We start from the raw sequence: 23901 nt of genomic DNA on the forward strand, positions 1-23901 counted from the left end.
TACATTTCCTGTGATATTGGACATTTATTTTGACGAACACAATGCATGTAATGAGCAGAAACTGATGCTATCCCTATTAAGCATCCAAAACTGACACTAGAGTGATACCTAGAGGTTCATACTTTGACACATAGTGCCACTGATCAAGAGTTGGTTTTTCATGAGATGGCTGTGAGAATGTGTTGCTCAATTAGTTTAAATGAATGGGACGCATACAGGAGTCTTATTAGTACATGCCTGAACACATTAAAAGAATTCTGTGAGAGAGAACACTGAGGAGACTAAAACCACAACGACCTAGCTTAGAAGTCTATGTGCTATCGAACTATTTTCTCAACAGCAAAAGGGAGAAAAAACAGACAAACTGACAGGAAAGATTTGTGGCCGGGTGTATGACAGATTTTAATTTAAGATTTTTCTTACAAATAAAGGTTTCCTTTAGAAAAAAATAATTTGCACAAATCAAATTTTCCTTAAGTCCTGTCCTTAGGATATTAGTTTAAATACTTAAGTTTTAATCCTTTTGTTGTGTTTTTATTTTATGTAATTCTTATGATCACTTATGCGTTGTACAACCATCCTTAGCAGTAATCAGTAATCACTTTGAGATGTTTCTTTTAACTGTCTTACACAATGTGCCTTACTAAGGAAAAATAACACCTTAAGTGAAATCTTTATTAGAAAAACGTAAGATGTTTCATGCAACTGATCTCAAAACATTTGTTTCAGGTTTAAGCTCTGGGAGTATAAGTTTATGGGCTGCCATCACTGAGTACGCACTAGTCTTATCTGTTGGATTGGTATTGGGCCTGATATTTAGCCTGGAAATCCAGACCCAAATCTAGAAAGATTTAGGGTCTGGCCATGAGTAATGAAAATGGCCCAACTCAAGGGGTGGCACCAAGCATGCATTTGTAAATATCACTGCAGGCAATTGGATAACACTACGACCAACCAGAACAATGCACAGGGTTACGTATGCACTTAGCAACCAGTGGAGCTAACTGGTAGATGAGACTCTTGCCGTATCCGGTCGGCAAAACAGCAAAAACGTCCTTCTTGCAAAGGAGAAAAATTGTAGCGGCAAAAGCCACTTCAAACAGCTGATGTTCATCCATAGCCATCTTGCAATGTTTACTGACTGATTCCGGACTTCGTCGTCGCAGCGCTGTCGTCATCTGTTTAGCTTGCTTCCGGCCCGCCTATATCAGATACACCGATGTGATTGGTGGAGCTCGGTTTCATGGGCATAGGTAATGAGCATCATTACTGATTGCCAGAGTGACTCACTGAGCAAATTCAAATATCTTGCGGGTACCTGATATTGACCTTATTAAGCCGAACGGGTATCAGCCAGACATGATCAATCACCATAAAATATTGTTAAATTTTCCGTGCTCCTTTTATTGGCAGCTGTGAGCTCATTTTGATGTGTGTTAAATCACTGTCAACTTTCACTTGCTGAATGTGCTTAACAATAAATGCATTTTAATGTGAAGGCAGTGGAACCCCAGTGTTACCAACACCATCTACAGAGTGCTAACATCACCATACTTAAGTCTGCATAGTTTTCCTACAAGTATTTTTTCTGCATTTTTGCTTAAAAGCTTTTTTGCAAACACTGCATGGATGAAGTTATGTTTGATCTTACTGCATGTTTCAAAAAAAGAGAGCAGCTCAGAAATCAAGATAAGATATCACATCTTATTAACAACAAACATTTGGTAACTAGAGTTTAAAAAAAAAAAAACACTTCATAGGAGCTCTGTAGCAGTATTTGAGCAGGTAAAAGAGGAGGACAGTCAGATCCACACACAGGTAAAATGCTAAGATAAAGAGAGTAAAAGCATGTAATGAAGTTGAAAGACATCTTTCCTCTCAGCTGTCTGTGGACACAGAAAACAGCAAGCGCAGCATTGGCTCTGATCAATGTTTACTACCGCAACTTCAGCGCTGTGTTCAAGGTCTGTATCTGTTCAAACCAATAAAGTGTGACAGAGAATTTGTGGGAGAAGGGAGAACTGGTATCAGATCTGTACTCATTAGGGACACGGCCCAAGTTTAGAGTTGGGCCATGAAACCTCAACAACCGGTACCTATGGCACTGAATCACTATGCACTATGCATTTCTGTGCCTCCAAATGGTCTCAGATTGTGTGCATAGCAAATCTACTGTTGTGAGACCGTGATGCCTGACAGCATCACTGCAGCATCCAGAACAGAGAATATGAATCTAAACGTAGCAGTGCAATGTGTGTAAAGTTCAGGCTGTCAATAAATAAATGCTACAACTCCTCAAGACCCAAGCCAAGTTCATATGCCTTGCTTACCACCTGCTGATTAAAGTGAAAGGGGTTAGCCCTGTAGTTAGCCTCCCATTGGAACCTGACCAGGCTCTCTTAATGTAAACTGTTAAGGTGGACCAGCTATTAGTCAGTATAAAACTACTGTAACCAGATTAGGTGTCATTTAATATGTGAATTTGTAAATAGTGTTTTGTGTGTGACGTGTAAGTTTTAGGGGGTTTATTGGCAGAAAGTGAGCAAAATATTAATACTCGCTTGACACACGGAGGAAGTTTCACTTAGTTGCAATCTCCACCTGCACTACCACTTAATTCTATACTCTAGACCCTACAACTGGTAAGAGCTAATACCTTGTTCAATTTCAAGTTCTACTTTGCGTTTAAAATACATACAAGCAGGAATATAAATAGGAATATAAATATGATTAACAGAACTTAACTACCTGCTTGCATTATACTGAATTGGGTAATTTGAAATATATTACTTATTTTACGTTTTTAAAAGGGCACATCAACCAAATTAGGAATTTTGATGTTATTTCTATGGCCTAGAAAAATTCATTTAGTATCTGAGAACATGAGTGACTCTCTCCCGAAGCCAGAAACCAGCAAAGTGAGTCTCAAATTTGTCATGTCGTAGGGTAGCAAATATGGAGCTGCTCCATAGACAATGAATGGGAGCCTGATTTTGTGGACTCCTGGAATGTTTTGGGTTTTTTTTTTTTTTTTTTTTTTTTGAAATAGCCAAATGAGCTTCATTCTATTGATTGGTCCTGAGACAGAACATGTACCCATATACTCAGAACAGTCCCCTGGGTGCTCTCAGCATCATCTTTCACAATTCATTGTCTGTGCAGCAGCTCCAGACTTTACACCCTATAACATAACAAATTTGAGTTGGGCACTTTAGCATTTGGATGTTTGAGAGAGTTGTTCATTTTTAAACTGTATGTATGTGTGAAATCACATGTATGAACTTTGAAAATGGGCATGGTTAACCTTTAAAACAATACAAAAAAAAAAACAATTGTTAGAATTTCTTCACTACTAAAAGTCAGGTGGGCACTAACACAAACACTTAGCAACATTATATTCTTAACAAATGATGAGGCACTTCAAACAAACATCAAAACTCAACTGACAACCAAGGAATTCAGGGTACCGAAGGCTCCAGCCTTTCCCTGAGCAGAATAATATTAATTTGTTTGATTTGTTTAACTGTAAATAAGAACTATTAAAAATGTAGTATTAAAAAATCCTCAAGCCTTATAGCAACTTAAAAACATGTCTGTCAGCATCCATGTGGCTAGCATAAAAACTGTTGAACTTCTCTTTTTTGCTTAGGTTAAGTTAAATGGAAGTGAGGTGAGTAAAAGAGCTACAAACAGAAATGGATAAATAAAAAGAAAAAGAGCTAGCTGGTTGGAAAATCAGCTGGGTGTGCACTGCAGCAGGCTGGTGGGCTAGCAGGCCAAACGGGAACATCTTCATAGGGGCCGGCACGCCTTTTAAATGCTCTGGGTGTACCAGGGTTAGGACAAGACTTTGCTCTTAAAGGGCACATCCAAACGACCAGGCTTCTTTTCTGCTACTCATACGTAATTCATTACCTCCTACTCTGAGACAGACAAGGGAGAAAGAGAGAGAGAGGGAGAGAGTAAAAGTGCATGCTTTGTGTGCGAGGAGAGCTTGAACTCCCACTGAGTTGGGGGCTCTTAAATATGAAAAATGTCCTCTTCTGACGGCCTGAGGATACACAGGAGTCATACCGAGAGCATATGGACTGCATAAACAGCATTACAAATCACACTTCTACACACATACACCCACCAATCACCCACACATACAAGCAGTCATATATACACTCATGCTCACTGAAATCAGCCTGTGTACAAATCAGCAGGCGATGCAGCAAGTGCAGAGCAGAGAGCTTCTTGTATAAACAATCTGTCAGCTAGCTAGCCAGCCCCGCAGCCGACGCATATTGGATCTCTGCATCCAGCAGCAGTTCCCATTTGAGAGCAGTTGTAGTGCTAAGCTGGGGGGTACTGCTCCAAAACAGCTCTGTAGAAACTGAATGCAATGCAAAAGAGAAACTGTGTGTTTGTGTGTGCAGTTACTTTCTAGATCGCTTTTCTTCCATTTATATCCAGCCATATAAAGTGTTTACAATACAATCCTGTTGCTTCACAGGGAAGAGTTTAAAGGCAAACACATGCACACACACACCCGCCAATCCTTATCTGACCTCCTACCTGCAAACTTTTTCCATTCTTCAAGGGTGTTGTAATTACACAAATTTAATTTGTCTTGTTAATTTGTCTATTGATTGGACAAGCACTGGCCTCTGGCTGGTAGTCTTTGCATGTGTGTGTGTGTGTGTGTGTGTGTGTGTGTGTGTGAGAGAGAGAGGGAGAGAGTCCTGTGTGTTTGATCAAGCACCTAAGAGCAGGTCGAACGCTTCCAGCCATGTTTGTCATTTATTGTTGATCTCGGTGGACACAAATCATTACTGTGACAATCAATCTCACTAATACAGCTGAGGTCAAAGTGTGGCACTGCTGATCAGGCCAGTCATGATGCTAAGTGAGCCAGTTATGTCGTACGTGGTAGCAGGAGTATTGATAAAATTGTCTGTATCTGACAACCTGCAAAAGTAAAAAGCTTGGGAAATTATGCAATGCCTCCTTCTTACTGATACACATGAAGACTCCAAAAAAAAATCACTGAAACTGCCATGAAATAGCCCACTTAGTCAGACTAGCCGTTTACCTCTATTTCCAGTCTAAGTACATGTGCAAAATGTCAATGCATTTTAACATGCAGAATTTGAACACAGCTGACAAACAGGTTGCATCAAAAACAGCCGACAAAATTTTTATATTGTTGTCCATATGAGAATAGGCTGTCTGCAATCACGTGAAAATTCAGGAAGGGCAGGAAGTGAAAAATCCATAAACTGCGTGCGCCCAATCTAGAGGAAAGTGACTGTATAAAAGGAATGGATGAACCCGGAGGCAGCAGGTATTGTCAGAAAATTGTAACTCATATTGGATGTGATCCATACAAAATGATTTTCCCATAACCTGACTGATTTGCCAAGTGTGGACACAATAGATTTTACAGACGATGTCGACCCTCCAGACCTCCTAATGTTAGTATTGTTACACGGCAAGCCTGTCAGTGTACAAGAGTCAAGTGGACTATCATTATGTCGCATGTGTTGGGTCCACAACTGAATGCCATCTTGTTTATGGCCAGGTGAGTAAGTGTGCTTGAGTATAACTGTCTTTTATATTTCAACTGTGTACATGGACAGATTGCTGTCAGACTAGAGTTACTGAGTAATGTTAGCTAATGCTAGCTACTATTTTCTACCTGGTCAACCTTTCCCAGAGGTTTGTTGAAATGATGTTATGACTCCACTCCTCCAGACTGACAATGGAGGTTTTTGATCCACACCTGCAATTGTTTCTCAGTGAGGTGTTTTTTTTCGTTTGTTTGTTTGTCTCAACGTTTCCTTTTTACGTACGAATGGAACAGTGGCAAACAGCACAAATCACAGGCATTTGTGCAGTGTTGGTAGTCTATGCCTCCAGTTGACTTCCCTCCATCTGGACACCAATAAATGGCATCATATGCAAAGCAGCTATTGCGACAACATCTAGTTTCTGATGCTTGTTGGTGTTTTTTTGGTTAGGGCCACAAAATCCACATACATTGACATTATTCAGCCTACATCGAATAATAATCATCCATAATTGAAAAGAAGCAGACGTTGCTTTTCTTCAGCAAAGCTGTTTTCTTTGGATTTAACTAATGTTTTTTATTTTGGTTATTTGGATTGCCATACTCTCTACATGCTTCAACAACATCAGAAGACAAAAAAACCCCATATGCTTTACTTGAAATTACCACGAAGAAACATCTGTGAAAGTGTCATTTCTGTGCAGTCAACAAATTATATGCATCATAAATCTGACATGACTGGAAGGTGACAATTTTTCCTTCACACAATAAGTGATTATACAAGAGGTATAAATACCTCCTGTAAGTATATAACAGATCAGATCACCACTGGAAAACATCCCCAGAGATGGTGACGGGTGGTTGTGATAATGTCAAAGTAAATGCCCGTCAGACAGGGGCAGCTTGCACTGTGCCATATTTGTCAAAAATGTAATGTCAAAATAGTAGCAAGAGGACGTGTTCACTGGGGAACATTTGGGCCATAAATATATCCAGAGAAAGTGATGCATAGTAAATTTCCCTCAAGTAAATCTTATCTTGACACAAGCTGGACACCAGCCACATGTTAATAGCAGGGGTCTCTTTTTTGTCCTTCCAGCCCTGCAGCTTTTATGGACACATATAAAAAAAATTACCTCGCCTGGTTACAGAGTGACACCCGCTCATGTATTTAATATCACTAGTGTAAGCCTTGCAAAGGAGAAGCAGCTTTATATAAACAGCTGTGCCTGTGTGCCTGTGGTGTTATTAACTGTAAATGCCTATTAGCTATTCTAAAGCACTAGTAGTTGATAATGTTTTCCAGCAAAACTAATTACAGTGACCATGTAAATTGGAATGCAAATACAGTTTGCTGTAAGGGCTGGATTAGCAGACTCCATATGAAGCAATCAGAGTAATCAATTTACCAAAAGCCAACAGAGTTCCTGCAAACCAGCAGGGGTGTAAGGAACCACTGATCTGGATCGATGTATCAGTTCCTGATTAATGTTGCAGTATCACTGATGCAAAGTAAAATGAAAGCATATATTCATATCATCATCTTTAAGATACACCTTTAAAAAACAAAAAACAAAAATTCCTATGGTATGTTTGTGTCACCATCGTGCGCCAGGAGGATAATGGCAAGCCGCCAAGAAAAAGACGATGAGCATGTTTACTCCACTTTCTGGAATAAATCAACAGCGTGGAAATATTTCGGAGAAAAGACAGGGCAACAGTCAAAGCACATGCCATATGTGAACAAGGCTGTTATGAGATAAAAACACGGCAAACCTAGCCAGGCAACTCACTCCGCTAACTTGTTGCTCTCACAACCGCAATATTAGCTGCTCTGTTTTAACAATGTTCAGCTGAAATATGTGCACGCAGGCTGAAACTCAACTGTGCTGTTCTGTCAGGAGATGCAATGACTTAAACCAACAGTGAGCAAGAAAACATAAATAACACATGTAATTTGTTATGAGTATAGGAAAAGTCAGTTCACAGTTTGGCTAACTTATGCAATGTAAATGTGCTTAAACTAATGATAGTGACCAACAAAAACAACAACTGTTTTGCCTATACACCTTGACAGTTATTCCTCAGCCAAATTTAAATGTTCTTGTAAAGCTGTGGTTTATGTGTGTTAGTGGAGTTTATGTGTGTATTTTCTTTATTGACCAGAAGCAAAAAAGAAAGCGTTGGCATACGATATCGTCACATGTCCATCGCATCCCCCTGAGCTGAATCAAATCGAAATAATAAGGTGGCAGACTTTGTAATATCAGCAAATATCATGTTGTTGTCCAAAGCATTGATATATCCTGAGTAAACTAGTGATGTACACCTCTACAAAATAGTCCTAATAATCATCAGATGTGTTTGCACACAGAAGCAGCTCAGTGAGGCTGCTACATTTGTGTTTGTTTGTGTCATAGGTTGCACTTCATGATCAACGGTTGCTCTACACTCATGAATAATAAATCGGTAAAGTACTGTTCAATGAAACTAAATATTGTTCTTTGAACTGGCGCTCTTTTTGCGCTGGGAATTTGGATGAACTCCATGCCTGGAAATGTTTAAAATGAGCTTAGCTTAGAACAAAATGCCTTTGAACTGCTAAACAAAATGCCTTTATGTAAATTTCAGGCTTCAAAAATTAATAAAAAATATTTACATGCTGCTCAAAGTAAACGGATTCAAGGGAGCATCCAATGTTGTGATCTTGCCTAGAACACCAGAGGTCAGTTTAGGTATGGGTATTATTGTGCCCTATACTGGTACACACACACACACACACACACACACACACACACACACACACACACACACACAAACTACACCAGCTCTACTACATAACCATGTAATCTCTTCTCCCTGAGCGGCCGCAGATTGGATGTAGTACACAGCTATGTTCCCAGTGTGTGTTTGTGTGTGTGTGTGTGAGTCCCTTACACCTTCTCTGGTCTCCGCAGCAGGGCTGCCTTAGTACAGCTGCCCTGCAGCAGGATAAAGGGCGGATGAGTGGGCGGCTTTGGAAAAGCAAACCAGCATCTAAGAAGCTGAAGGTCTCCGTGTGGAAATGTGTGTGTGAAGCAGTGGGAAATATGATCAGGCTCAATGGGCAGCATCCCTTAACAAGGCTTAATAACAAGGTGAACAATGTCTCACACACATAAAAACTCACACACACACACACACACACACACACACACGACAAGGATGCAGTCAAAATGGAAATTCTGAAGGTACATTAGTGGCTTCTCATGTGCCACTTGACATTCATAAATCAAAAAGCAGTTCAGGTTGTACAACAGTCTTGTCTGCCTCTGCTCCCTCAAATCCATATTTCACCTCTCTTTCACTCTGACTCCCTCTGTATCCTGAAATTATTATTGTAATACCCTTTTCAGACTTCACTTTCAACTTGAAGTAATGCCACAGGTGCAGTGCATCCCCCTTCACATTATACTTTCCAGCACAGCTCTTGTACTTATAATACATTCATGTCGGGATGAGACCTTCAGAATTCGGTTCAGAGCCTGTTTGATTTTGGAGCGATCACCCATTTTGTCTGATTCCTGCTGTAATTATGGATCCATCTGAGATGGCACTTTGAGCATCAACTTGAGTATTGGATGCTTGATGCTGTGCTCTTAGGTTGAGGTTGAAAAGCGTTTCCTGTTCCCTTGTGCCCCACTAATCCTATCTAATCAAAATGTTGTTTTTGTTGTCGAAGAGATGACAAGTTCAGATTCTGGTCAGGGAAACAAACTCTGTGTCAACTTACAGCCCTTTATATAAACAGTGGTACTCCATCAGTGTTGTGATTTTTCCCTCCTGCTCTTCATCTTTGTTCCTTATATTATTTGCTCACTTTTACACTGATGTCTGAGGCTTGCTGTTTGTCTGAAAACCAAACAGGCATGTAAGCTTTATTATTTTTGTTTTGGTTTAATTTCGTTAACTTTTGGCCTTTATGTTCTTTGCAGATGGATGCAACCTTATCTACTCCATGGTTCACAAGGACACTAAGGCTCACTGAAAGAATTATTACTCTCTCTTTTTTTTTTAAGCATTTTCTTTTATTTTCACGTCTCACTTCAAAACATAAAGTGTACAGTATACTTAATACTTTTCTCCCTTATGTTTCACTCTCTAATATCTAATACATTTAAAAAGAAAAATCATATCTGTACTTCGTATGAGCAGTGAATTAAACAGTTTGTAGTATAGGCGGGCTATTGCAATATATGGTGCCAATATTATCTTTTTTATTAAAAATCAGATATTGGTCATTCATTGTTGTTCATATCTGATATGATGGAGGTTCATCCCGGACTGCGGATGGTAAATATGTTTCTAATAATATTTGTATATCAGACAGCTCTGTGCACTAGGTGTCCAAGTGCAGAAACCCTTTTCTGTGTTGTGATTTAACACTCCAAAACCTGCCTACCTTACCTTGCCTAAAGGAACCATTCAATGTAAAATAATTATCATTAATTGTTCAGGAAGTGGATGCTGTTTGGGAAATGTTTGTTTCATGATGGTCCTAAGGATAGTTCTGGTTTATTAAAACTACAGCTATTAGTATGTGGAAATGGTTGTACAAAACTCTAAATTTATTTCAAAGAGAAAACAAAGGAAAAAATGTTGCTGTAAAATAATGTCTGTTACAAACATTGATCCCAGATTATCAGTTTTACCTTTGACAAACAATACCAACATCTCAGGTTTGCTAATTTGGGATTTGGCCTCCAAACTGGATTTGGTAATCTTTCTTAATAATTTGTTTATAACCTGTCTCATCACTTGTGCTTTTGTCAAAATGGTGCCCCAGAGTCCAAGACCCAAGTAGCCCCAAAGGTTACAGTATCCCTTGGTTTTGGTTATCAAATTAATTGCACATTTGTTATACCACTAAAGTAATATACATTAAGATGCATTCTGTATTATTATCTTATGTTGTGAACCCATCTTATAGATAGGCCTTGTCTCAAAATTTGGTTTTAACTCTTATTATTATATTGCTCTCACGTAGAGCATATCCCTAAATGGGAAGCTGGTAAATTTAAGAAAAGTTGTGTTTAATCAGACAGCCACAAACTATTTTACAGACAGGAAACCTGGTACCAGTTTGTATTAATGCAGCATTGGAGCACTGGTTAGTCTCCGAGTCTTTGGAAAAAAATAATGAAGCTGCCAAAAGTTTATTTTCCCTGTATAAATTTATATTTTCTTGTATGTGTTTCAAACACGTGCTGTTTCAACCCTATGTTTGAAGTTTGTTGATGCCGTTTGATGCATATATTATGAGAGTAGCATGTTTCCTTTGAGGAATAGCTTAGTGAGAGTGTGGCTGATAAAGAGATTGGAAGTGGATGAGCTCTGAGCAGATAGGTATTAATGATCATTGCAGCAGAGAAATTAGCAGTGAAGTCGTCAGGTGATAGGAATTGTACAGTGTAAGTATGGCAAGCCGTTTTAACATTTAATCGCTAGACTGGATATTCATTATTGATATCTGCAACATAATTTTGCCTAGTCAAAACTCTTATTCAAGATATCTGTAATTCAGTTTTGACTAGTAAGATTCAAACTATTTTTGCCATTCATGTGTATGGGGTTTGTCATTATAGACATCTCCAATGTAGTTGCGGATATCTGCAATTCTTATTGGGGATATCTGCAGCTGAATTGTGGATATCTGTAATTCCAGTTTGAGATATCTAAAATTTAATTTTGACTAGTCATAATTCAAGTTCAAGATATCTTTAATTATCATCAATTGAAGATATCTACATGGTCCTTTCTAGATACCTTGAATTGAGTTTCAGATAGTCAGAATGACTGAATTATGACTAGTCAAAAGTTGTTGGAAAAGTTATCTTGCCATGTTTTCCATTTCAGGCTACGTGCATGTTCATAATTGCGTACTGAAAATCTATACTCAAGTTAAAGTCCAATTACTCCCATAAACAAATTACTCGCGTAAAAGTAAAAAAACAAGTTAAAAAAAAAAAAAAGTGCCTGATTAACAAATTACTCAAAGCACTTGTTTGAATGAGCAGGTCCTCGTGTACTCTCCTCTACCACTTTTAGCGCACAATTGTTGTAATGAAGGTATAAATAGCAAATGTAACTAAATAAAAAGGAGATTACTGGCTCAAAAATATATTAGATTAAAGAGCAGAAGTATAGTTTAAAAAAAAAAGAAGATGGAAAATACTTGTTCTCTTTCATAATTGTCATGGGACGCAACCTAAGTCTAGTCTGTTTAACAAAGTCATGCAAACCATTGCAAGCATGCAACCATTCATCAACCCAAATTGGCAGCTGCTGGGGCTGTTAAGGAGGATTTCTGGGCGGCACTTGAGCCCAGAGGTTTGGGAAGAGAAAAGACGTCACCTAGTACTAGACATCGAGCCTAGGTTAACCTAGCCCTGTAACAATGACCATAAGAAATTATCCAAAACTGAAAATGTGACCCACATTGTAAAAAAAACCCAGAATTACCCTTTAATGCTCTTAATAATAATAACAGTCACTATTGTGCAGAGAGATTGCTACTTCATCACAGATATTACTGGTGCAAATGATCATGTATCAGTAGCTTACATCTGCACATACTGGAAAAGGCCCTTAACAAATTATAATAACACTGTTTGGTACATTGATAGACTTACACACACACACACACACACACACACACACACACACACACGCGTAGGCATGCTTTAATGCAGTTATATTAAGCTCCAGCACAGTCTTGGCTTGCTGATGGATTTTGTACATGCAGTAGGTGAACCTTGAAACAAGTTAATTAGAGCTCTAAATATGTACAGCCTGACTCTAATTGCACTAGCACACTGAGAAAAACGGCCTTAACTCTACAAACCCATTAACTCTTTAGAATCCAATAACAAGAGCTGGATGGCTTTCAGATGCACACAGAGCCTCTGACACCAACCAAAGCTAAAGAAATAATTCAGGATTTACACTGCAAACCTGCTAATAACACACACGCACACACTCTCTCTCTCTCTCACACACACACACACACACACACACACACACACACACACACACACACAAATACACAAATACACAACATGTCCGGCTCTCTGGGCGGACCTCACCTCCCACACATATTACTTTGGCAGTGATGGAACAACAGCATCTCTCTCAAGAGAGAGGACCGATGCAAGGGAAGAAGCAGCGAGAGAGACAAGGAGGCGTTAGTCTCTCAGATTAAAACAGTAAATATACCAAGATGTACAAGACATTTTGTTCTCTGTTTCAGTCTGTCTATAATTCCCGCCTGCCACCCTCAATTCAACAAGCTTTATTGTCTTCAAACTTCAACAATATTGCCACAGCAACAAAGAATATGACTAGCATTTTCCCTCAAGAGCTAGAGATGTAAACCTGCCGAGGCTCAGCTTACACACATTTCCAGATCTGATCAAAACTCAAGGTATACATCATAGTGATGAGCAGGAGTGTGTGTGTGAGTGGCTTTCCACTGTACATCTTTTCCCCCTTTTCTAAATTAGCATTTGTGTAAAGACAATTTTGCTTAAATTGGAATCAAAGCAGAACACATCAAAATGCATAGGGTGTCGGCTTTAATAAGATCAAAATCACGGAGTGTGTGTGTGTGTGTGTGTGTGTGTGTGTGCGTGCGTGTGCAAATTGTGTAAGAGCGATTGTCACTGCCTAATCCTCAGGTCGTGGCAAGTTAATACACACAGGGAATTAAACCTGAAATGGATTTCCTTTTTTGTCTACAAACAATCCTTAGTCGTCAGACTAAGTGGAAGAAGGAGTTTAGAGGTGAAATAGAGTGTATTTCTCCATTTTTTGAATTGTAATGTCCATTCCTGTTTCTGTCTTACTTAATGATGACCACATATGCAATACACTTTAAATCAGCAAGTCCTTTTTTAATCGTCGTTGTGTGTTCTTTTTACTCTCTCTCTGTGAAGGTGCAGACATGAGAGAGTGGCACAGCAGAATTCATTTCCACATCTTCTAACTTCATTAAGAAAAACTATGACGTAGATAAGCTGATGATGGCACCAACAGTCAGTGTTAAACACTAACTGTGACTATAGCAACATGCTCTTGATGAAAAATGACAAGACTAAAATGTAGTTTAAAAATACAGACTTTACTAAAATCACTATTTTATGTTCACTGGCAAACTAGAATTACCTTTGGTTGTAAGCCTGGGTGACCTGGGCAAGTTGCACTTACACTTTGCATTCGTTCTAAAGTCCAGGTGGATGTTTGTGCTAAATCTGAGTAAACTTCCTTAAGGTGTTGAAATATTGTTGAGTCCACGTGGATGTTTGTGTCAGTTTTTAAGAAATCCCCCCCAAGAAGTTCTCGAGATATCACATTCACAAGAATGGGACGGACAGATGGACGCACAACCCGAATACATAGTGGCATTAAAAGAGAGGAAAAACCAGTCTATTATAGGTTAAGTAACAAGGATATTCAACACATGTCTAGGGTTTCATTTTAAAAAAATAGCAGACAAAATTAACACTAATCTTTGCAGGCTTGGTGACTTAATGGCTATACTCACAAAGCTAGTTTCTGAACCACTGTAGCAGGTGAGTTAATGCTAACACACTGGCTGGGATGGAACACACTGGCACTAGTCGCAAGCTTCTTTCTATTTTCCCTGTACTGTGCTGTTTACCCAGCATGGCAGTTTCAAGGATTGTACATAATTCTACTCAATAAAGAGTTATTGAAAAGGGAGAAAAAGCTCTCTGAGCTATCAAGGTTGCGGAAGGTAACAGGACTTACTGTCTCAACACAGACATGCAGTTAATGTCCTGTTACCACAGTCACTACTGGTACAATAACTTCATACACTTTATTCTGAAAATAAAAAAAGAAAAAAGAAAAGATGCATTTGAACCATTCAGTCCATCCAGTCCTGTGTCCTAACTGTCGGCAAGCCATGCCTATTTTGCGGAGGCACAATAGCTCCCAAGCTTCTTCCTATTTTCTTCGTACTAGGCCATTACTCCCATTTTGTTCTCGGCATTGTACATCATTCCATCCAATAAAGAGCGTTTTATTAAAGAGGAAAAAAGCTCCATTGCTGACAGGACAATAAGTTCACACAACTCTTGTCTCGTAATTGTCTGTGAACCGTTCGTCTTTTGTGGAGCAGTTTATATTCTAACAGAGGTGGTTAAATAAAAGGGGATGGTGCAACACAGCTAATAAGCTACAACAGCATCCACTATTTTGAACTCTCCAGCTCTCCGTTCTCGCAAAGGTCAGCACTGTCAAGACTGCTTGCTATTGGTCAATGGTGCAAACTTGCTTTGTCCAAGTTAATTTAAGTTGTATTTCAGTGGGGGTTTCACTGAAATTGATTTATTTTGTTGCTATATTTTGCCATTTTAAATACTGGTGCTTGACACTGTAGTCCAGTGCTCCCGATCTTTCTTTTCCCCATATATATCCCCACAGTCCTGTCAGATGAACTCAAGAACCCTTTCATCAACACCAGCCATCATGTTCCAAATGTGCTCATTTGAATTGATTTTTAACTGGATCTTATCTATCACTATTCGTCATATAAAAATGAATACTGTAAGACTATGTTTTCAAACCAATAGAACTATATTCTTAAATGTTAAAACAGTATTATGTTACATCATTCTATAAAGAATCAGTATGTAATGTGTGCACTGTTGCGGTTCCTCAACGCTGAGAAGATACAGTTGAGGCAAACAGTCTCTGAACTCTCCCCTCTCTGTCTCCCTATCTGCCCAAACACTAAGGACATTTACCTGCTGCTCCAGAAAGGTTAAATTCATTAAACACAAAGTAAAAGTAATTTCTTCATCTCATTACAGTTACATTAGTGTTAAAACTGGGAAGAGTGTTGAATCAGAGCCAGATGGGATACATAATTAGGCTTTAGACATCTCCTACCTATGGCCATGAAGTCCTCTTGGTCCCAGGCCTGCAGCTGGGCTAAGGGCCCGCTGTACAGCAGCAGTCCATCAGCCACGTCCGTGATGAACTCTAGCGACACGTGGCTCTCAAAACATGGCATCATGGGAGGAAACCAGGCATAGCCGTTGCCATGGAAACTGTGCTTGTTCTGCTGGCACTCAGGCCCCTCGAACTGAGCTGGGCATTGGCACCTTTGGGAGAAGAGGAAATGAAGAGCCAAAATCACATGAATTAGTGAGTGCAATAAATAGACGTCTGACGTTTTTGTGCCATTTCTTGACTATTTGGTTTTCTTGACAATTCGGTTAGTGTATTTGGATCCAAAAATGTGAGAGCCTTCTGTAAGTTTAAAAGACTATTCTGATCCCAGTTTCCCTCCCCCTTTTTTATCCACTTACTGTATTTTGTTCTTTCGACTATTTTTTCTGCACTCTGTCTCTGCAAGTCTAGTTGTTTTCTCCTCTCAGACAGCCTTCCCCGTCGGCTATCTCTCTCACTCCATCTGTTTCACTGATGCAGATGTTCTCATTAGTGGCAAAACCACAGGGAGAATCACTACATCACTAGGAAACTCTTTTCTCTGTATTTCCATTTCCACACATCCAAGTAGTTATTTATCCTATCGCTTGCTGTCAAAATTTCACCTCTCACCTCGTCTCTTCGGCAAAGTTTTGTCTCTTATTTCTCAATACAAAACCCTTTCTCTTATTCTTCTTTGTTTCAGTCCTTCCACAATATGATCTTTATTGTACATGTGGCAATTTATCTCACCCATTCAGTCACAGATTTTTGCTTTATATATAATATTTGATATTTTAAGACTGATTTTAAACAACCCAAACAAGCAGAAGCAGGATATTTCCATATGAACAAAGCTATAAAAAAAAAACCCTTATGAAATATCAAATGTAAAGACTTTTTGCATCAAGTTGGTTTTGATATAGGATTAGAAAGCAACAATAGTAAAGTAGAGTACAGCTGATTGCAAAGAACTGTCAGTCAGAACCAATGACCATTTAAAAACTGACGCCGGCAACACCTCCCCAAAAGTGAAGCAAAAACATCTTGATGGCTCCTTGGTCGCTGGCTGAGGTACAGGTCACAAACCCCGCCCCCTCCATGTTAGCAAATGGGACAAATACATTTTCGGTCAGTCATTTAAGGTAGCTCTTATCAAACTGATGTATGTTCAATCGATGAAGTTTATGTTCAAGTGTTGTTCTTATAAGTTCCGATTATTCCGATAATTTAGTTGACATCATGACTGTATGTCTGCCAATGAGTGTGCTTGTGATCAGTGGCGCTGCTTGCAATTGGGTCATACAGGTGTATAGGCAGGAACTTGAGACTGCAGCTCCACTTCCTAATCACTGGTTTTTAGTATCTGGCTCCAAAAGTGCATGATGGCAGCAGCTGCACCCAGGATATTTTGGCTTCAATTTGTACAGTGGGAGAAAGTGGAGACACATTGTCCATCTTTATATGCAGTCTATGGCCGAAACAGTTTCTCTGCCAAGAAGTGTTGTAGTGCCAGGAATAGTAGAACTAACTACTCTTAATTTTTTTAAATTTATTTTTCTTTTTCAATGTTAAAATGTTATGTTACTTATGTTAATAATCATTGTCAATTTGTTGGTCAAAACAACATTAGAGACCATTGAGGGCTCTCCTGCTTGTTATATGTTGTCTTAAAATGTGATAACCGCACTGCACATGATGAGCTCTGAGGACCGTCAAATCTGTTGGGGCTGTTTTATTTTATTTCTTATAATAAGTCGAAACTCTGTGAGGTGTGACTGTATATGTAATACATTAAGAAGGTGTATTCAATCTTACCATCTGCTGCCATATTTTGTTATTTACTTTAATGAATAGAGAGCTGACATCCAGGCACCTATCCACACAATGATGCCGCTACAGCAAATACTGAGAGACATTCAATTTAAGCAGCAAACATTTGACAAAAGAACAAAAATCTTTCTGGAGAAACAGAGTTTGGACTTTTACTTACAGTGAAATACAAATGATTTGACAGATTTGATGGAGCTCAGGCCTCATCCCGAGGACAGCTCCTTCATTCCAAATGATTTAAGTGGATAAACATGGAATGTCTGTGTTCTAGCTTATCTGATGAACAGAATGTCATTTGTAATTATATCCTAAATGATCCTGCATAAGTGACAGGACAATTAATGATTATGAATCACTAATACTGCTGCTGTGTCACATGGGTCAAATCTACACAGCCCATTATTAATTTCCTGCTGCTTAATGATGGCTTAAGGTATCACTGGCAATGGAACAGGGGGTGCAACATGAATTTTTGTTCCCCAACTTTCAGGTGTTGTGGTATGGTTACTATTATGGTGAGCCTAGCGGCATGGCCAGGTCAAAATCAGGTGCATCCTGCCAAGCACATCGGGAGTGTGGAAATGCACCTTTGGTAATTTTATGGCCAGGCTCCACTGGCACACTTGTGGAGTACTTGGGCACAGGTTGGGATCAGAAAGACGACATTATTAAGGTGGGTTCATCACAGGCTGTGACAATCATGGCTTATCATATTTACTACTCCCACTCCTTTAATTACAGAGCTCTTCCCATCATGATGCACTAGCAGTCTGGGAATCCTGTACATAGTTAGTTAGTTATTGTTTTCTAGGACTTGGGATGGAAATTAAGTTTGAAGTGATTCACACTTTTTCCTAGAGCTGTGAGAACAGTTTTCAGTGTGTCTATCTCCCACATCCCTGTTGACGTGCAGAAAAAACTGTGTAGAATAAATCAAAATACATGTTTAATGTGCACGTAAGCTCGAGGGGTGTCCATGGTTATTTTACAACATTTTGATGCTGGTTACACAAAACGTAACCAGTGGATCTGCTGTACAGAGTTGTGGCTCAACAGTGTGCAGCATCACTCCGGTTAGAGACTGCAGATGGAACAGATACTTGCTGCCTTCACATGGCTGTAAAGACAGCCAGCAGTGTAAGGGAAACACCTTCAGTTTAGTACAAAGACGCACCAGAGAACATGAGTGTTGATATTAAATCCTTTCCTGCAGCTGTAAGCTACTATATCAATAACTACCAAAACAGCCCAAGCTTGGTTGGAGCACAGTCTAACAAGATGACATCATCAGATGTCCACATTTTTTCTCGTTTGACTTCCTCTTCTTAACCTGAAAGCAGGTGGCTCATGCCAACAACAATATAAAATCAAGAGCATGAATCAGTAATTTGTGCGTACAAATGACACCTGCCAGGCTCTGCAGAATATGGCACATGCCCTATCAAAGACTTTTCTGAGTGACAATTGCTTAAATGTAGTAGGCCTATTAAATATAGCACAAACAGTAAACAGTTACTGACGACCCCACTAACCACTACAAAATCCATATACTGCAAGTTTTTGATTCTATTCTTTATACTTAGGCAACAAATTTGGTTATTTTAAGAGGAGAAGGGAACCCACTGTAACTGCATATGGACAGGGTCAAGATTGTTTGTGGTAGTCCATGTCTTTGCTATAACTGTGCTGTAATTTTGAAAATGTGTAACTGTCAAATGCTTGTGAAAAAATGAAGAGTCCAGTAGGTTAAAAGCAGTATCATAACAGATGGCACCCTAAAACGAGTGTATTTTCCCTAATGCATTCATTCCTGAAATCACTTTAGCTGAGGAAGCAAAATTGTTTGTGATCACCTCTGAACTACAGTACATGAATAATCAATTTAACTAACAACTAAATAGATATGTCAGCAAATAAATCAAATAACGCCTACACATCATAGTTCAAGAATTCCATTATTCATGCTGGAAATGGTATGTTACTGTATATCATAATCCTGCACCTGTCATGAAGCCCACAACACATTACACTATTAAAAGTGGCCGAATGAAGCACAATGAAAAGCATTCTGAATCTATTAAGAAGTACATAAAACCAGAATTACTGCCCCACGGCTGTATGCCTTCACGCAACAGTCAAGTTCCTCTTACAGTTCACATGCATGTCTGTGACAACATGGAGATTCACACAGACTTCCCCCCAACAGCACAGGAGGTCTATACAATCAACACAGTTTCAAGGTGGACACCCAAGACTAGTGTCACCAATTAAGTATAATGTTACCCCTTCTGTTCCTGAGATATGACTTTGGGTAATGGCCACTAAAGTGGTTTATACAGAATATTATGAACACATTATGTCACAGTGAAGCTGACCTTTCACCATTTGAGTATTACATGTAATCACTTCATCATTTTATCCTATTAGGCCTTTGTGTGAAGAGTTATGGCCAAAAACATATTTTGTGAGGTCCCATTGACCGTGACCTTTGAACTCCAACCACAAAATTCTGATTAATTTACTCTTCTGGCCAAGTGGATGCTTGTGTCAAATTTAAAGAAATGTCCTTACAGTGTTCTTTATCAGACATATGCACTCAATGGACACAACTGACAGCTAGCTCCATGAACTCTGGTATTGTCCACCAATACAACATTCCTGGGAAGAAGTAACCACCATATTACCCCTATTACAGATGCAAGGTAGACCTTTGGCCACCAAAGTCCAATTAGTTTATCGATGAGTCTAAGTGAACGTTTGTGTCAAATTTCAAGACATTCTCTCAATGTATTCTTGAGATAAAATGTTCACAAGAATGAGACAGACAAGGTCACAGTGACCTTGACCTCTGACATATGAAAACTAAAAACTACTCAGTTTATTGATGAGTCCAAGTGGACATTTGTGCCTAATTTTGAGAAACTCCCTGAAGCTCTTCTTGAGATATTGTCTTCACCAGAATGAGACAAACATGGTCACAGTGACCTTGATCTTTGACCTTTGACAACCAAAAACTAATCAGTTCATCATTGAATCCATGTGGACACTTGTGCCAAAAACTGATTATGGTTAACCCTCCTTCCATCCTCCTCTACTTAATAGCAGTATAAAAATCTGAAGAGAAAACCTTGTATTTCCTTAGAAAATTCCCCCCACTCAATCCACCTGTTGTTAGCTATTATGAAATACACTAATTGCACACACTGCCTCCATCCCGACTTAACGCACAAACACACATCTCAGAGAAACAAGGTATTTCTCTGGGGCAATTCCTCTGCTCCTAATACGTGAGTTTTTCATTGGTTTATGTTATTCATACATGAACTGCTTCTTTTAGCTCTGTGGTTTCTGCAAAACCACACACAGACGTGTGTTTGCAATATTGTGCATGCATAGACACACACACACATCTCACTGGTGTTCTGTCGACAGCTCATTTCTCATCCAAGTTGTTCCTTCATTGTCTTTGCTGATTTTCCTGCATCTGTTCTCTTCCAGGATTGAAAAAATACAACAGACATATGCACACACACAATTAGAAATGACAAAGCTCACGTACAATACATGGTGCTTTTGCAAATGAAAAAGGTGCGTGTCACTTCAGTGCCTAGAGACACAAAAATGCATGAACAAATATGTTCAGCAATGCTAATGTAATATGCAAACAACAAAAGAGCAAGTAGAAATGAAATCTGAGAAGACACACATGTGCTTGCGCGCCTACGCTGTGAGTGTGTGTATGTGTGTTCAAGTGTCTGTGCTGTACAGTGCAGTACTAAGTCAGTTGTCCCTCAGACTAAATGTTCAATTCTCCCCAGTTTATGTGTAAGGAAATACAAACTATAATGATGATGCTGCTATTGACCGTGAATTTCCTTTTTTTTTTTTTTTTTTTCAAAAGAAGCTAAAACTGCTTTCTGACATATTTGTGGTGAAAGTGTCTAAGCTTCAAACCTATGGATGGGCATTTCCTGTGACAGCTGTTACTGAAATCTGAGAGCTTATGTTGCTATGTTTGCTTCATTCCCTATTTTGTCTCTCATGGCTGAAACAGTTTGCAGTCCTGATCAGTTCACACAGCCTTATAAATTCTCAAAGCTGGGAAGACACACTTACATTCACCATTAACTTGCTCTGACGGTTCACTTATTACTTTCAGTTCTTATTTGCATTTTCACAAACAGTCACTAAACCAGCTGGTTTTTGGTTTGTTGATCTCTGTCTAAATTTATAAACATTAATTCAAACACAATTTTACTTTTGGCTGTGAGCGGCTGTGGCTCAGAGATAGAGCGGGTCATCCACTAATCTGAAGATCTGTGGTTCGATCCCTGGCTCCTCCTGTCAGCATGTCAAAGTGTCCTTGGCCTTGATACTGAACCACTAAATTGCTCGTGGCTTTTCCATCACTGTATGAATGGTTACTGAGTAGCAGGTGGCACCATGTATGGTAGCCTTGGCCACCAGTGTATGAATGTGTGTGTGAATGGGTGAATGTGACATGTAGTGTGAAAGCACTTTGAGTGGTCGGAAGACTAGAAAAGCGCTATACAAGTGTAAACCATTTACCATTTCACTTTTATGTTTGCATATTTTATTGATAGTATTATGTAGAACAGTATTTGGCAAATGACCAAAAACTCACAGCAACAGGAAGTTAATAAAGTGTTTTGGTAACGTAATTACTTTTTTCAGTAACAAGCGGTGTAAGGGATCACAAATTAAATCCAATAATTACACTTTATGAATCCCAGTAAATATTTGTTGCCTCCTCATTTGAGTTGATTAAAGGCACCTTTGGGTGTATGAGCGGAGTAATGACTAATGGAACAAGAGATCTCACTCATAGCTTCTTTGCATATGATGTTATACATTGGTATGCTGTCCTGATCACAGAAATAAAATGATTTTAAAATGATGTTAGATACTTAATGAAACCCAATCGTCTGCCTCCCATCTGGTTAACTTCCTGTCTGGAAGCTTTTTTTAGTGCCTGCCCATTCACATATTGGACCAATCAAATTACATGACTTACTATGTCAGTCCAAAGTTGCTTGCCTCCTGCAAAACAGTGCAGATTTTTTTTTTTTTTTTAATAAATATAACTGACTAAATAAATACACAAGTCAAAACAAACACCAAGGATACATACACTTTTCTTTTTTCTTTCTCTTTAAAAATAATTTGAATTTGAGTTACAGACAGTAAAAGTCCTAAAAACCTATTCTCTCAATAAGCCTCTTACTGTGAATGATGGTCTCCACCATAAATGCATAATTTTCTGCCAAGGTTGTAACAGTTGGGTATTTCACTCGAGAGATTTCTGTGGTTTTTTTTGTCTTTGCTCCTCTAACTGGATTTAAGTGAGTGATGTCACATACTCCTTTGCACCAGTCATGATTGAATCTGAATGTGGTGACAGTTGCGGGGTTTGTCTTTGTTGCCTGGCTACTGCAAATCAAAAACTTTTGAGTGTTAAAAGTATTACAAAAATAATACCTTATGTTGTTTTTCTTACCACTAAATTTAAATGAGACTTATTTAGTCGTGACTATTCAATGTTATGGATACATACTTAGGTTTTCAGAGGCTTTAAATATTTAGTCTGTTCATGCAGACTCATAATTTATCTGGATGTGTATGAGTGTGTATGATTGAAGGCACCAGGAAAACATCCATGCCTGTATTTCCATTTTGGCAATGTCATCCTAATTCTCTGAATGCGAGACAATCTGAGACATAGTTTTAGTCACAATGGCCAAGCCCTCCAATCCTCTTAAGGCAGCTTTGTTTTGCTCATTCGCTGTCTGTTGGGAATTGTGTTGTGTTAACGTCGGACTGAGAGCTATAATCCCATCCCCAACCCCCTCACACCCCTAATCTCATTATTAATCCCAGCGCCTCGATTATTTGCATGTTCTTCCTTCAATCTTTGGCCATAATCTGTTTGTGTGTGTAAGGATGTGTTTGGGTGGGGTCAGAAAACCATCTTAGAGCAATTCTATCTTGTATTAACTCTTATTTTATCAATATGTATTATTTCATCTCCTTCTTTTCAACACTTCTCTTCTTTTACAACATTCTTTGACCATTTCCTCTTCTCATTGCCCGTTGCTCTGCGGTATTATTTTCCTAATTTCCAGAATTTCTCCCCTCCTTCCCCTCTATCCTCATTTTCTCCATCCCTGACATCCCATGTCTCGCTTCCTCTCCTCCTCTGAACCTGGAGAATTACACAGCAGATGTTACAGAGCTCAGGCACTGTAGTGTGATTGAAAATCTTACAATCATATGGCATCTGTGTGTCGGGGTTGAGAACTTGGCCTGCTTTGCCTTGTTCTCTACTGTCATGTCTTTGGCTGGTAATTTACAGAAAGTAATTTTCTGTAGTTTCATTCTGGTCCATTTTTCACAAAAGATATGCAGCACATGATGTTTTAGAGACAGCAGAAATTGCAATTTATCATTCACAAACACAATTTTTACATTTTTATTAAAGGTTTAGGTTGTTTTTCACT

At 38.9% G+C, this 23901-nt stretch overlaps 1 protein-coding gene across 1 annotated transcript in view; it reads right to left on the reverse strand.

The window, feature by feature from the left end:
• The window catches only part of si:ch211-186j3.6 (neural-cadherin), a 434762-nt gene that overhangs the window by 108843 nt on the left and 302018 nt on the right, over window positions 1–23901 (reverse strand). Inside the window, exon 29 of the mRNA XM_049561145.1 lies at window positions 15509–15723. Within this exon, the coding sequence (XP_049417102.1) occupies window positions 15509–15723 (215 nt within the window). The remainder of the gene's footprint in view (window positions 1–15508; window positions 15724–23901) is intronic.

This window comes from Epinephelus fuscoguttatus, linkage group LG2, assembly GCF_011397635.1.
Source record: "Epinephelus fuscoguttatus linkage group LG2, E.fuscoguttatus.final_Chr_v1".
Classification (NCBI taxonomy): domain Eukaryota; kingdom Metazoa; phylum Chordata; class Actinopteri; order Perciformes; family Serranidae; genus Epinephelus; species Epinephelus fuscoguttatus.